We start from the raw sequence: 14,753 nt of genomic DNA, 5'->3' as shown, positions 1-14,753 counted from the left end.
TGAAGGAATGTGGTATTAAACCTGATATCAAAATTGGAGATGTTAGCATCAGCTCTTTGCTTTATGCAGATGATGTTATACTTCTAAATAAATCCGCTACAAGTCTGCAAGATTCTCTGACTAAATTGAATAGCTGTTGTAATAGATATGGTATGAAGGTCAGCAATAAAAAGACAAAGACAATGAAAATAGGCAGAATCATTGAAAATGTCAACTGTGTTGTGAATGGAGAACCTGTGGAACAAGTAAAACATTTCAGCTACTTAGGCACAATTTTTACTGAAGATGGTAAACTAAATATAGAAATAGACAACAGAATCAGCAAAGCTGGTATCGTGGGAAGTCAATTGAATAAATTCATATGGAATAAGAAAGAAATTAGTCGGAGCACTAAATTAGCTGTATACAAGACAGTGTTCAAACCAATTTTAACTTATGGATCTGAGAGCTGGGTCAGAAGTAAAACACTTGACCAAAGACTAGAGACCGCAGATATGAGAGTCCTGAGGAAGATTAGAGGCATGAACAGATGGCATCAATGGCAATATCATATTAAAAATGAGGATATTAGGAAAGAACTTGACATTGTCAGCATCCAGGAATGCGTTAGCAGAGCTAATCTCAGATGGTATGGTCACTTAAATAGAATGGGTGAGGAAAGATTAGCAAAACAAGTGTTCTCTGCCAGGTTGGCAGGAAAACGACCCAGAGGAAGACCAAGATATAGGTGGATTGATACTGTACAAAGTGCCTTAGACGATAGAAATATAAGATCTGATAATGTTGGAGTCTTGACAAGTAACAGACTGATTTGGAGGAAAATTGTAGATAGGAAGTTAGTAATGATGTAATTATTTCATGTAGTACTGTCATATCCTGAACACCCCTTGAGGGTACATGGCAGGAATTTGATGATGATGATGACATTCACAAATTGAACACTCTCCACCTGACACTGTCCAGCCATCTTGTCATCCAGTATCATTGCTCTCCTTCTCAGTTCACTACTGTCATATCTGGGCAATAAACTAACCACTTTCTCCAATGACACTATTATCCTTCTTGCAACAACTTTTTCAAATATCGTTCCACATTCTTTTTGCCATTATTCAAGTCATTTGTGCCTATCATTACCACTAATTCTGATACCCATTCCATTCCTTCTTTCTGTTCAAAGCATCTAATGTTTGTTTTATTCTAACACCTGTACAGCATGCCTTTTACACTTTATTTTTTTACCAGACTTTTAATGATTGAATCGCCATATAAAGCAATCCTATCATCTTTAGATATTTGCTTCTTATTAACCTCCTCGTTATTTACATTAGTTATGTTCTTCTTTAAACATTCAGTTTCTCCCTATATTTAGGGAGACTCTTTTATCCTGACTCTTCATTTTCATTGACTCTTGCCTAAGCTCTTCCACGTTGCTTCTATTATTATTGTTGCAAGCATTCCCATCCATTTCCTGATTATTTCTGGTAACACTGTTCTCATTTTTGGAACATCCTAGCCTTTCATTGCACTTCTCACGTACTATAATATGTTCCTTTTTATTATACAAATCTACACAATTAAAGGGGGGGGGCACATTTTTGTAACACTGTTCAAATACACTGCTGCTACTTGTTGTGACACCCTAATTAAAATTTTAATTAAATTCTTCTAAGAAAACTGCCTGAGGTAAGAATATTTATCTTCCCATCTTCCAGGGAAGTTGATAAGTTTTATATTTTGAGAAAAGGCCTGATAAGGAACCAACTCTAATGAAAATTTGTTTGTAGGAATTTGTTGAAAAAATGCCCACTCTAATAGGCCGATTAAGCACATGTGAAGAATGAATTTATCCACTAAAGATAGGTCTCAAAGTGTAGTTTTTATTTAGAAGACCTTAGATATAAATAGTTTTATAGTTTTTAATTTTATTTACAGTGTATATAACTTCATTAAAAAAATATTTATTCAGATTGAACTCGTGTATTTACTTAATAGACTGTGTAAAAAAAAAAAATCTTTAAAGATGCAGTGTCTTTACAGAGATTAACATAATTGATGCATCATCTCTCATCACAGACCTTCTTTACTAATGCAACAAATTTTTAAGGATTTCTGAAATGCTTCTTAAATATTTTCTTTTAGTATGCTATGTTCAGGTTTTTGTATAAAACAATAGGGCTACAGAAATACAACTTAAATCTACTAGCCACAAAAAAAAAAATTTAATTGCGTAAGGTATCTATGTACTTCATATAAATGTTGTTGTTTTTTTTTTTTTTTTAAAAAAGCTAAATGTTACAATAAGTAATTCTCATTATACATTACATCTAATTACTGTATTTGCCAGCATATAAGACACACTTTTTTCTTTGAAAATAGGTCGGAAAAACAGGATGCATCTTATATGCTGATAGTCAGTTTTTTTTTATTACTTTCATTTCTGGAAATTTTCTCTGTTCCAAGTTATGCGATTTCTTTCTTGCTTCCTTGCAGTGTGCGAGAGCATTCCAGTTATGTAGGGTTCAGTGGATGCGCTGTCATCGACGGTCACTGTTGTGTTCCTGTTTGCTTAAACTTTCCAATTGTTGTCACAGTTGTTGTGAATGGTGATAAATTTTTGCCGTTAAATTTTCTCTGAATTTCGTGGCAAATTATGGCTGAAAAATGTCGACATTGCTACAGTATTGCATACAAGTGATTGCGTTTGCTAAAGAACATGGAAACAGGACTGCAGAGAGGCATTTCGGGCCACCTCCAACTGAGAAAATGATAAGAACTCTGTGGAATCAGGAAGAGAATCTAAAAAAGTAGTATTTTTTCCTAAAAAATGTGTGCAAAAAGAGGGCGAGTCTTATACACTGGCAAATACTCTATATAGTTATTATCCTTTCCTATGAACGTGTGTTTAAATGTATGCCACAACACATTGCATCACAATTCAGTCTGTGTTTTCTTTCTTTTTGTGTTCATAATGAATGATAAATTGGTTATCCATAAACAATAATTTAATACAATAAAATTCACAAAGAACAAAGTAAATAGTACTTACTGTGGAGCCACTTGCTTTTCACGATGCACTTTCACATGATCTGGTCTTTGACTTTTTTAAACATAATTGTATCATTTAAATAACGTTTAAAAGCCTTTTCATTATGTAAGAATGTTTGGGTATTTATTTACATTAAGCTAATTCATGTTGTGAGTTGTGAAAATAAACTTAAGAGAATGCCGTATTACTATGTGACATTGGTGCACCCAACTTAATTAAGTTTAAAGGTGTTGGAAGAATGATGTATAAATGTGTTGCAGTTTTAATTAAATTGTATAGTTTTAATTTTTGCACTTATAATTACTATTTTTTTAATGAAATTTTATACTGAGAAAAGCATACTTTTTTATTAAAAAAATTTGTCTGTTACATATGTGTAGGTTTAATATTGAACTAAATGAATGCATTGATTTGGTTATGAAATTTGTTTATTGGAAATAACGACTGTAATTTTATTTTATTCTGATAAAATAAAAAAAAAAGATATGGCAAGCTGAGGTTTTAATGGCTGAGGTTCAGAACTTATTTTTCTGAAAAATAAGTTCTGAACCTTAAAGATAAACCTTGAGATAAAAGGACAAAAAGCATAGATGGCTGGATTACATCATAACTTTTAGAGAAAACTGGCACCTAAAAGTTCAAGTTGTGATTTTTTTAAAAGGGAATGCTATAGGGTTCAATTATAGATTTCAAATCCAATTTTATTTCTAACTCTCTGGGAAAAAAACTGTTAATAAATTTGGGTATAATAAATGTTAAAAATACCAAGCAATTTTATACCTTTTTTTACTCCATTTCCCAAGTAAGCAAACAGACAAATAAGTCAAGTTTGTGCCTGCAAGTGATGCAAGTCTAGCTGATCCTACAGGTAATTGCACTACCTGTAGGATCAGCTAGACTTGCATCACTTGCAGGCACAAACTTGACTTATTTGTCTGTTTGCTTACTTGGGAAATGGAGTAAAACCATGTTAATAAATTTGTTGGCAGCCATCCATGATCAATAACTTGATGTTTTAAAATGGAAAGGGAAAAAAAGTGTACATTAGTCATAGAAAATATTTTGAATGCATTCAGAATGAAGCTAAAAATTCACTCTCAACTTGTCTCTGATAACTCACAGTGGCATTTAGGCAAGTGGATTTCTGGAGCCTTGGACCTAACAGTTTAATTGTGTACATCTTGTCAGTGTTATCTGCTGGGTACTGGAGGAACAAGAATGGGCCGTGTTGGAAACTTGACCGACTAAATTGTATTTTATTGGCTTAAACCAGAAATAAAAATGTTAAACATAGAGATGCAATGTTTGCTGGGGTGTTAGCCATTAAACGATCCTGCTGTTTTCATCAGGGAACTAGAGCAAACACTGAGAAGTTATTGAAACGAACTCCAACTCAACATCTAGAAGAACTGAAGATAAGAACCATCAATATAAGGAGTATCAGTGGAAAGCAAATCTAATTTGCAGAAGAACTGGAAAAGTATCATTTGTACATAATGGGGATTACCGAGACTAAAACAGGTGAGATCCTACTAAATGCTATAGGATGTTATATTTAGATAATAACAATCAAGGAAAAGGAGTAAAGATGACGATGACGGTCAACACCAACCACGAAGATAAACTTCTTGATTGGAAAACAATCTCGTGTAGTTGTGTGGATGGCAAACTTCAAAAATGGAGAAATGGACAATGAAACTTATTTCTGCCTATAGTGCCACAATTTCTAAGGAAGAAGTGAAGGAATTTTGAGGGAAAAGTGGTCCTTGTTAATAATGTAATCATGGTGGATACAGTTAAAGAAGCAGTCCTAGAAAAGAAAGCACACTTAAAGTTCCTTGCTAAGTTTGGTTTGAAATAAAGAAGTTGATCCAAGATATAGAGACCACAGATATGAGAGTTCTAGGGGGGAAAAAAGTTTTTTTTTTCTGTAAATATGATTTTTCTGGTCTCTTCTTGACGAATAATAGTTAACTTATCTATTTATTTAGCATGATGGATTTAAATCTCATCATGGGTATGGATTTTAGATTATTTTTAATGGGAAATGGATTTTATTGCCTACTTTGCCTATTATACAGGGTTGATAACTTTACATGGATTGGTAGCGATAGTTTAAAAAATTTCAGAATGTTGAATATTCTGTTATATTGCAATTGTTTTTCAAATTCAAAATTGTGCTTTTTATATTTCACCTATACTTTTTTAGAAAGTTTTTGTTATATGATTTAGTAACTTGGACAGAAAAGCAATACTTTTTTTTTTTTTTTAAATTGAGTAACACTATTTCAGGTCTGGTTACTATTCCATTGGTTTCTGGCTTTTTCTCTAAGTTGCCTTTTACTTTATCTAGTGATACTTGAAGTATTTCAGGGTTTGATTATGTATCTCCAAGACTTCTACCTGTTATTCATTTCATGGAAAATTTTTCTTTTGTAATTGTCATTTTCTGAATTTTTGAGATCTGTTCATGGAATTTATTTTTTCCATTTCATTGGGTTTCTTTTTGCAATTTCTGATTAGCATGAACATAAGAAATAACTGAACCATCTAGTTTTTTGTTTCTGCTATTTTTCATTATTCATTCCCTTGAACTTTGATTTCCTGCAATCCATCTACCCTAATAGTCAAATCGAATTTCTTGGTGCTTTTAATGTCTGCAATTCGAACTAGGTCTGTTTTTTCCCCATTTCCACTGAACAAGCTAAAAGATGTCAAGTTTGCTAGAAGCAATTCTTCTTCTTCTTTCGCTATGCCTTATCCCATGTTAAACGGGGTCGGCGTTCACATCTTTAATCTTCTTCTTCTTCCAGATTCTCCGGTCCAGGGCATCTTCCCAACTCCATCCTTTCTCCCTAAGATCCTCTGCCACCTTATCCCTCCATCTGAGTTTGGGCCTGCCTCTTTTCCTCCACCTCCATATGCTCCATTCGTTTACCAACATACTCCTCACTCCTTCTCTCTACATGACCGAACCACCTCAGCCTGCTTTCTTGTACCTTCTTACCGATCGGTCCCACCTTGATCGTCCCTCTGGTGTAGTCATTTCCAATCCTGTCCTCCTTTGTCACACCACTCATCCATCTCAACATCTGCATCTCCGCCACCTCCATCTTCCTCTCCTGTGTCTTTGTTATAAGCCACGTGTTTGTGCTATGGAGCAATTGCCTCTAATAATTTTATACTATTTTCTCTTGCAAATGTGTGCAGTATTTTCAATCTTTATTATTATTTTTTTTCACGCTATTCTTATGCTAAGTGAAATATTTACTATTTATTTTGACTGAGGCTCCAACTAAGCAATGATCAATGCCATTCTTGACTCTGACTTGATATTCTGGACACATTATTATATTCTTCCTTGTTTAAAAAAAAAAAAAAAAAAAACTTATTTATAGATTTCTCGTTATCTTTCTTGGTTTCAGGAGGATTAGCGTTCAATAGTTATTTGTCTATATATATATGTATTATTGTGTAATTTCTTAATAGAATGATTAATTTGCAAAGATTTAAAGGAATCCTAGTTTTCCCATAAGATTTCTATTCTTTCTGCTGTATCTGTGGGTTAGTATACATTAATGTTGAGCTATTTTACTTATATTAAATGCTTCGAAATGCATTTAGTAATTAAGATTAAAATGCTGTTTGTAATTAAGATTAATAAATTCTTATTAATTAATAGTTCTTCAGATTACTTCTGTTGGTATCATATGTTTCATATTTAGTTAATTCGTGGATAAGTTCCTAAGTGCTCTGGCTTTGTATAAACCTCATGTTTTGCTATCCTGCTCATTGTCATTTTGAAATTTGGGTTGATGTTTGTCCAATCAGCAAGGATTCTTTGATACTTGTTTCCTGAACAAATTTTTTCTCTCAAGGAGTTAAGGTACTTTTCTTTTTATTGTGCTAGTTAAATTATCATTCTGTCATTTATGGTACTGGTTAAAAATATGGAAGAATTTTTAATAAACACCTTTCTCTTAAGTTACTTGAATAGTTGACCACTTTTCTTTTTTTTCCTCCCTTCCCATTAGGTAGCATTTACTACCCGGATTTACCATCCAAATATTAACAGTAATGGCAGTATTTGCTTGGACATCTTGCGATCACAGTGGTCACCAGCTTTAACAATATCTAAAGGTATTGTGAAGATATATTTTTTCTTTTTAAATTGATTATGCACTTGAGTATAAAATAGAAGTTACACATATACAGCAAATTATGATCAAAATAATTTGATATTTAAACATTATAATCATGGCACTTAATTTCATACAGTGATTCTTAGTTCTTTAGGTAAGAAGGTCAATATAAATGTCATGCAAAGTGCTATGCCAGCCCTATAGTGTGCAACAAAAGTAGCAAAGGTAAAATTTTATACACCTACTGAAAGATAATACTTGAGGCAGCATGTGATGGAGGGGACTCGGGGCATGAGAATTGGATCTGGTCATAGGATCAGAAGAGTTATCCATTACCAAGGTGGCCACGTTGCCTCTTGATTGGGGAGAGTGACCATGTGGTCTTGACTTGGGACATTATAAAACAAGACATAATGCATTGTGTAAGTTGCTTGGTTATTAGTGCTATTGAAAGATAAGTCATTTTTTTATAATTTAGTTAATAATAGTAGGTTAATTCATTTTATTTTTTATATACAGGGCTGTGATAAACAGTTCTTCAGTTTTAAAGAATTAAAGACAATTAAACAAATTTGTGCCAATGGCCAATTAAATTTAAACAAAAAAAAATATTTTTGTTTAAATTTGATATCGTAAATATGGTGCCAATGTGTATTAGAAAAATGGTGGCCAAGACATTATTGGATGAATTGAATTTGCATGATTTTGTTTAGCACAGTGTGCATGAGATGTGTTTGTTGTGAAAGTTGGAGGATTTATAGTAGAGGAACTGAATTGGTGAGTATGAACGAAGCAAGTATTAGTAACTATCTATGGTAGACTGGAAAATGTTATTAATATTCATGTTGAATGTGTGGTGGTGAAATTTCAGGAGAATGAAGTGGATCTAAATAAGGAAATAGCAAGCTTGTATGTTTCCCTTCACAGAAAAAAGTGTGAAATTGAATAAATGCAGAAATGTCAAGAGATGAGAGGATTGAGACAAGAAAGAAGCAGGTCTGAGGTAAGAATCATGATTATATGAATAAACAAGAGAAACAAGGTAAAAAAAAAAAATATATATATATATATATATATATATATATATATATATATATATATATATATATATATGGAGATTCTATGATCAGAGTAGTTAATGAAAATGTAATAAAATCTTCTTTCTCTTGTAAAAATTAATGATGCTATCTGGATACAGAAAGGTAAGGTGAAAGTGATTGTCTTTGGTTGATAACGTGAAAAGTATTCTAAGAGGGAGAATGTGAAGGAGTTTTCGACTGAAGTGAAAAAGAAGTGCGAGAAAGTGAAGACAGTAAGTCCCCTGCCATGCTATGATAGAGGCTAACTGAGGAGGGTACAAAGGAATGATGCAGGATTTGTCAACCTGTGGTCTGAGTTTGACAGAAAGGAATTTGTATAATGCTGATAGACTGGACTACACTTATATGGTTTTTGTGTCAGGTGTCTAGAGAGCTTTGCTTACCAAGAGTGCTGAAGTGCAAAGTCAGGAAAACTTAAGCGATTAGGATGGGTGCATGCACCCACCCACCTGCATTCAGGTGAATGAATGTGAGAATGACCAACAAATGTAGAATCTCAACCAACAATATTGAATATGGTAGTCAATTCAGGAAGTAAAGGTAGTGGGGCCTTAAAGGGATGCTACAGTTTCTTTATACTAATACCAGAAGCATCAAGAACAAGGAGTTTTTGGCATTGGTTAATGCAACCTCACCAAAGTTATAGGTATCAGTTGAGACTGGTCTAACAGCAGATGTAATTACAGGGATAGTGTGTGAAGGAGTAGATAGGATTGGGTGTGTGTGGGGGGGGGGGGGAGTACAGTACAGATGATGAATTGCAGGCAGGAAGGTTACAGTTCTTTTGAACCAATCTGGTGTAAGATCAATGCCAATAGGACAAAATATATGGTTTGTTACCACTGTAGGCTCAGGGAGGGGAGTTTCCAGAGATGATGTGGAAGACATCCATCAGCAAATTAGTGCATGCGATGAGTGCAAGTTGAGTTGGGGGGGGGGGCTTTGGCTTATAATCAAAGTGTTCTGTGACTTCGAAAAGGCTGCTCTAAGGGGAAACATGGCTTTGTGAAGGGTTGGGTCATAGTTTAGTAATTTACTTTTTATAATAGTGATAGCTAAGTTGGATGAAGAGAATGGCTACATGATGATTCTGCTGGATTTTGCAAAAGCATTTGACAGAATACCATATGGAGCTCTGTTGCACAGATTAAAACAGTTAGAGACAGGTAACGCTGGTTATACAGATACAAGGGTAGCTGATGGACAGATACCAAAAAGTGATATATTAAGGAGCAGAATGCAGGTGACCAGAAGTAATCTGAAGAGAAATATTCAGTTGTTTGCTGATGATGCAAAATTGAGGATAATTGTTGATCAAAGCAATGGAGATCTTGCAGGATGATTTAAATAGGCTGTCAGTATGGGCAAAAGATAATGGGTGTCAGTTTAATCTATAGAAAAGTTATGCATTTTGGGTTAAATTATAAACTGTATCATATTGATGGAACTGTACTCCAGGAAATAAATGAAACCAGTGATTTTATTAATGGAGATTTGTCGTTTAAAGGACATATCGCTAAGGTACCCAGGGTAGCTTACAGGATTACTTGGCTATTGAACACACAAGTAGAAATAAGGAAGTTGTTATTCCTCTGTATAAGGTCTCAATACACCCACATCTGGTCACCTGGGTTTCTTTGGAATGAAGGTTGGAGAAGATCCAGAGGAGTGACAAGATTATGAATGGTCTGTGGAATGTTCCCTGTGAAGGTTTGTAGGTTGCAGAAGTTGGTTGATAGGCAAAAAAGAGGAGATATGATAAAAACATTTTAAGTTACTTAAAGGGTTTTATATGATTGATGCAGGGGAAATGTTTCAGCACTTGGCAAGAGGAAGCAGAACAAGAGGTTATCTCTGATAATGGAGTAAAAGTGTAGTTTGTAAGGTATTAGGACCAGATTTTTTGCTTTGAGAGTTATGAATGAAACTTGTTGCCAGTTATTTGTAAGCACTTTCTGTTAATGGGTTCAAGGAGATGTATGATAGATATTGTGTGGATAGTTGGGGTCTCCTGCGATGAACCTTCGGACTCAGTGGATATACTTTCACAACAGTAATAATCCTTGGTTTATTTGTAAGGGATATTTTGGGTAGTTAACAGGGAATAGGCCATGGGTTTGAATGCCACTGTGGCATGGATGTTTGCTATTTTCTTTAGGTAGGAGATGATTTTTATTGTCTGATGTGAGACCACTTCAATGGTTATGAGAGATCTGAAGTTGGGTTGAAAAATTTCCATGTTTCATCTTAAACAGGTTTTTAGACTTTGCATAAAAATAAAATAGATGTAATTAATAAGAAATTTTTTTCAATCCACTGACCTGACGTATTTATAGGCCTTTTGTGGAGTGGAAATTGCATTTAAAAAAAAAAAATTCCCAACAAACTTAGTTCAGAGATTAGGTGGCTGGATTATTTAAGTTTATAGGTTTGGAAGCTTATTTAGTAGATAAATACTGTGATTGAAAGTATGACAAATCTAGGGAAGGATTTGTCCCAAGTAATTTGATTGAAAATAGCTTGTTCTTCATGGATGAATCCACTAAGAGGATTCTAATAATCCATTGTTTTGTGAGGTGGGGAGGGGGGGTTAAGACATTGTTTAAAATGCATGGTGAGAGAATGAGAATTTCTTTTATAGCTTAGTGCATAATGTTAACTTTTGCCCACCGATTAGAGATCCTTTGACACTTCTGTGCATGTCAGAAAAAGGAGAATCCATTCTGATAATAGAGTAATCAATCTGTCTTCTGGGATGAGTTTATTATTACAGGTCGTAAAATTTAGCTTTTCTTTTACGAACATTGCTGTTTTTAAAGTGTAACTATTTTGCTTGTATAACAGTTGGGAAAATGTATGTAGAGTATTAATAAAATTAAAAAAAAAAAAGGTATGGCATAAAACAAAAATTTAACTAAGTTTATTTTTAAGAAAGTTTTCTATAAAATAAAAATAATTATAAATAACTAAGTTTAGATATTCTAAACTTACAGTTGAGAGAACTGAGACACTTTAATGTCCTAAACCGATTAATTATTTATGACCTGTTATGACTTTTAACAAACCCATGCAAAAAAATGTTAGAAAAAAATACCATTATCAAATCCTTTTAATCTTCAGAGTCATCTGAATCAGTGTCCGAATCGCCATCACTTTCACTTAAATGATCACCAAAGGTTCACATAATTCTTCGATAATTCCGTCTCTGTCCCAATACATATTTTCCAATGAGGTGACATGAGAGCAATATCTTCCCCGGTTTTGAACTATAATACTTTCAATCGCCTGTTCTGAAAGCTTAAAAAGTTTCGACATGTCAATATCCCCAGTTACGTTGCGATGGCAATGAAACTTTTCACTTCTGCCCAAACATACTCAATAGCATTAATATCACAATGATATGGTGGTAGCCTTAAAGCTAGAAATCCATGCTCTTTGACCATCGTGTCGAATATAAATAGTTTAGTTGTGGGCGAGTTTCTTTTGACCAAATTAAGCAATTAAATTTTTCGCATATCTGGGGGAATGAGAAATGTTATTTGCAGAGAGCCAATCCATAAGAACTTGCTTCTTATTAGAATTTGGAACTTTGTTTAATTGAATAGAGTGATAAAGCGTTATCAATTATAACAGCATTTTTAGGAAGGTTTGGAATCGGTTTTTCTTCTGCCCACTTTTCGAAGATCGTAGAATTTATTTGCCCGTGGTAATCTCCAGTAGTTGAATTGGCTTTGTATAGTAAGTTTGAATTCGAAAAAAAAACATTTCTCCACCCATGCACAAAATTATTATGTGCCGCGAGGCATTTCTGGTTTGTAGCACTCCACGTTCTTTAGACTGCCAACATTTTCCATAAGTTAAATTACTATCAATTCAAGTTTCATCTAGATACACAATCGGTCTTATTGCTCTCAAATACTGCGTTCTAGATAAAACAATGTCACTTCGCTCCATGATAAGTTTCCTTTTATTCTGGGACTTTTTAAAACAAAATCCGATTTCATGAAGTATTTTCCTTAAAGTTTCTCTTTTTAATTTTTCTCCAAGAAAAATTAATTTTTTCTTTAAGCACAGGAATCAATTTCGGAACAGTTGGCACTCTTTTCTAGACCACGTAAAATTCGTGAATAGTTCTTTTTATACATTTTCACATGTTGGCGACCAATTCGTACATACTTTATTTCTTTCTCCCCTTCAGCATGAATCGACTATTCTTGGCAAAATGCCAAGGAGAGACCTACAAACGGTGGGTGAACTATATTATATCTTTGCCTAGACCAGAAGAAATGATCTAAATGAAGCTGTTCATAATTAAACCTTTAACTGCTGATTTTATATTCTACTGATATTGTCCCATGTGCTGAATAAATTTTTCAAAAAATTTATAAATAAAATCAATTAAAATTCTTACCGAAGTAAAGTCTGGACAGTATCATACATTCTTGATATACACTTGTTCACTCACAAAAATGTCAATAATAGTGTTTTATAAAATTTGCATAATCAAGGGGTATCCACTTGATTATGCAAATTACACACATTAATTAATGTAGAAATTAATCAAAATATACAAAGAGCATATGATTAGTTGCACCAGTACAAATTTTTCTCTTTAGATGTCATACAAGGACAGAAACAGAAACCCAAGGCATATAAACTTCAATTGGTTGGCAATAGATAGAGGAACCTGCTTGCAAAGTTTGAATATCTTGCAATTCTTTCTATACTAAAAAATTGCCTGAATATGGGAAGAGCGACAACCATAAATAAACGGGCTCAGCAAAGCAGGCAAGTATTTCTGAGCCCATAATAATACTTTCTCAGCAGTTAAAGGGTTAAAGTGAGAAATCAGAGTTCTTTTTGTGGAAATAATATTAAAGGTGTGATATTAAAAAAAATAATCCAGAGTATGTTTTGTTAATTGAATTTGATAAGGTCTCCAAAGCCTAAGTAATGGCAGATAGTAGAATAGCTATTTGCTGTACATGTGGATTGTTAGTTTGTGGTACGGGACCAATTTAATTGAAATAGTTTGTTGATAATGAATGGGACGCATCCAGTGGTGAGCTATAAGGGGCTCTCACGAGCCCTTTGTTTAATTTTTCTCAAATTTGCGAGCCTCTTGTTCTTGTTTACTTTTTTATTTTTTCAAAAAAAAAAAAAAAAAAAAACCATAATTTTTTGAAATATATTAAGCGACAAACTCATATGGTAACCTAACAAAAATTAGTCTATTCGGCAGTGTGTAGATTATTTGGAATTATTGTTTCAAATCCTTTATAACGAATGTGCTAAATTTGAAAATAAAATAAGCACATGCGCTATGTTTAGATAATATTTATTATTAATTTATAGATTGTCATAAAAACTTCTATCGCAAACAAAACAAATTTATTTTGTTTATAAAAAATGTGGACTTTTGCATATGTGCGATTATAAAATATTTTATTCTTATTATATTTTAATAGTTAAAAAATGTTTTCTTATATAAGATAAATTAACATAGATGATTACGTGCAAATATTCCATGTTTAGATCATGAAATATTTGTTTGAAAATGATAGCCTTTGCAGGTTGATTGTCCCCTCATACCTTTTGATTGGCAATTGTACATAAGCCGTAATAATAAAAGTTTTTGTGTGAAATATGGCTTATTTTTGCTTGACGATGTGAGCCCTTTGTTAAAATTTCCATAGCTCACCACTGGACACATCTGAATACTAATGGATTTAGAGTTGAGTGAGACCTAAAATCCATAACATTTTAAAAATTTTACAATCAAAGCCAGAAGGAAAATTATGATATTTAAATAGATTGAATGGCATTCTAAGTAATAATGGGAATGGTGTTTGCATTAACTGAAGGGAAAATACATTAAAATTGCTTTGTGATATATTCATATGCGAAGCATAAAAAATAAGCTCACGTTGTTTAAATTATTAACTGGAAAAATCGAGCCATTTATTATAGTAATTGGTTTTATTTTCTTGGGAATCTCCATGAAGTCACTTGTTAGTCTTGTACTAACCATTATCCATCATGCTCATCATATTTCTTCTTAAAGACGTTTGTGTTCAAGCAAAAAATCTAATCCTAATACCCTTGTTAATCACCCTCCTATAAGTTTCAGGGATTTTGCCTCTTGTTCTCTTCCTCTTTGCCATGTATTGGTTTTTGGTATCAGTCCTATAAAGACCCTTTAATAACTTATTTTCTGTCATGTTATCTATTTTTCATCTATCAGCTAGTCTTTGTAACTCGCAGGCTTTCAATCTGTTCTCGTATACCATTCCATAGATCCGTCATAATCTTGGTCACTCTGGATTCTCTCCACCAGTTTTGCATCTGCTAGGAATCTGGTGGGAATTCACTGTTCTGCCTTTTTTGAAGCCTGAGGTGACATGAAAAAGTTTCTAACAGGGTTTCCAGATTATCTAACCATAAGCCAAATCACTAATGTGGGAT

General features: G+C 33.4%; 1 protein-coding gene across 1 annotated transcript in view; it reads left to right on the top strand.

The window, feature by feature from the left end:
- The window catches only part of LOC150110465 (ubiquitin-conjugating enzyme E2-17 kDa), a 158,773-nt gene that overhangs the window by 91,734 nt on the left and 52,286 nt on the right, over positions 1-14,753 (top strand). Inside the window, exon 5 of the mRNA XM_090399443.1 lies at positions 7,081-7,186. Within this exon, the coding sequence (XP_090255569.1) occupies positions 7,081-7,186 (106 nt within the window). The remainder of the gene's footprint in view (positions 1-7,080; positions 7,187-14,753) is intronic.

The sequence above is a fragment of the Typopeltis vanoorti genome, chromosome 1, assembly GCF_054136105.1.
Source record: "Typopeltis vanoorti isolate ZY-2024b chromosome 1, IOZ_Tvanoo_1.0, whole genome shotgun sequence".
NCBI classification, from domain to species: domain Eukaryota; kingdom Metazoa; phylum Arthropoda; class Arachnida; order Uropygi; family Thelyphonidae; genus Typopeltis; species Typopeltis vanoorti.
Note: the sequence above shows the minus strand (reverse complement) of the source record. Positions and strands in the feature narration are given on the sequence as shown.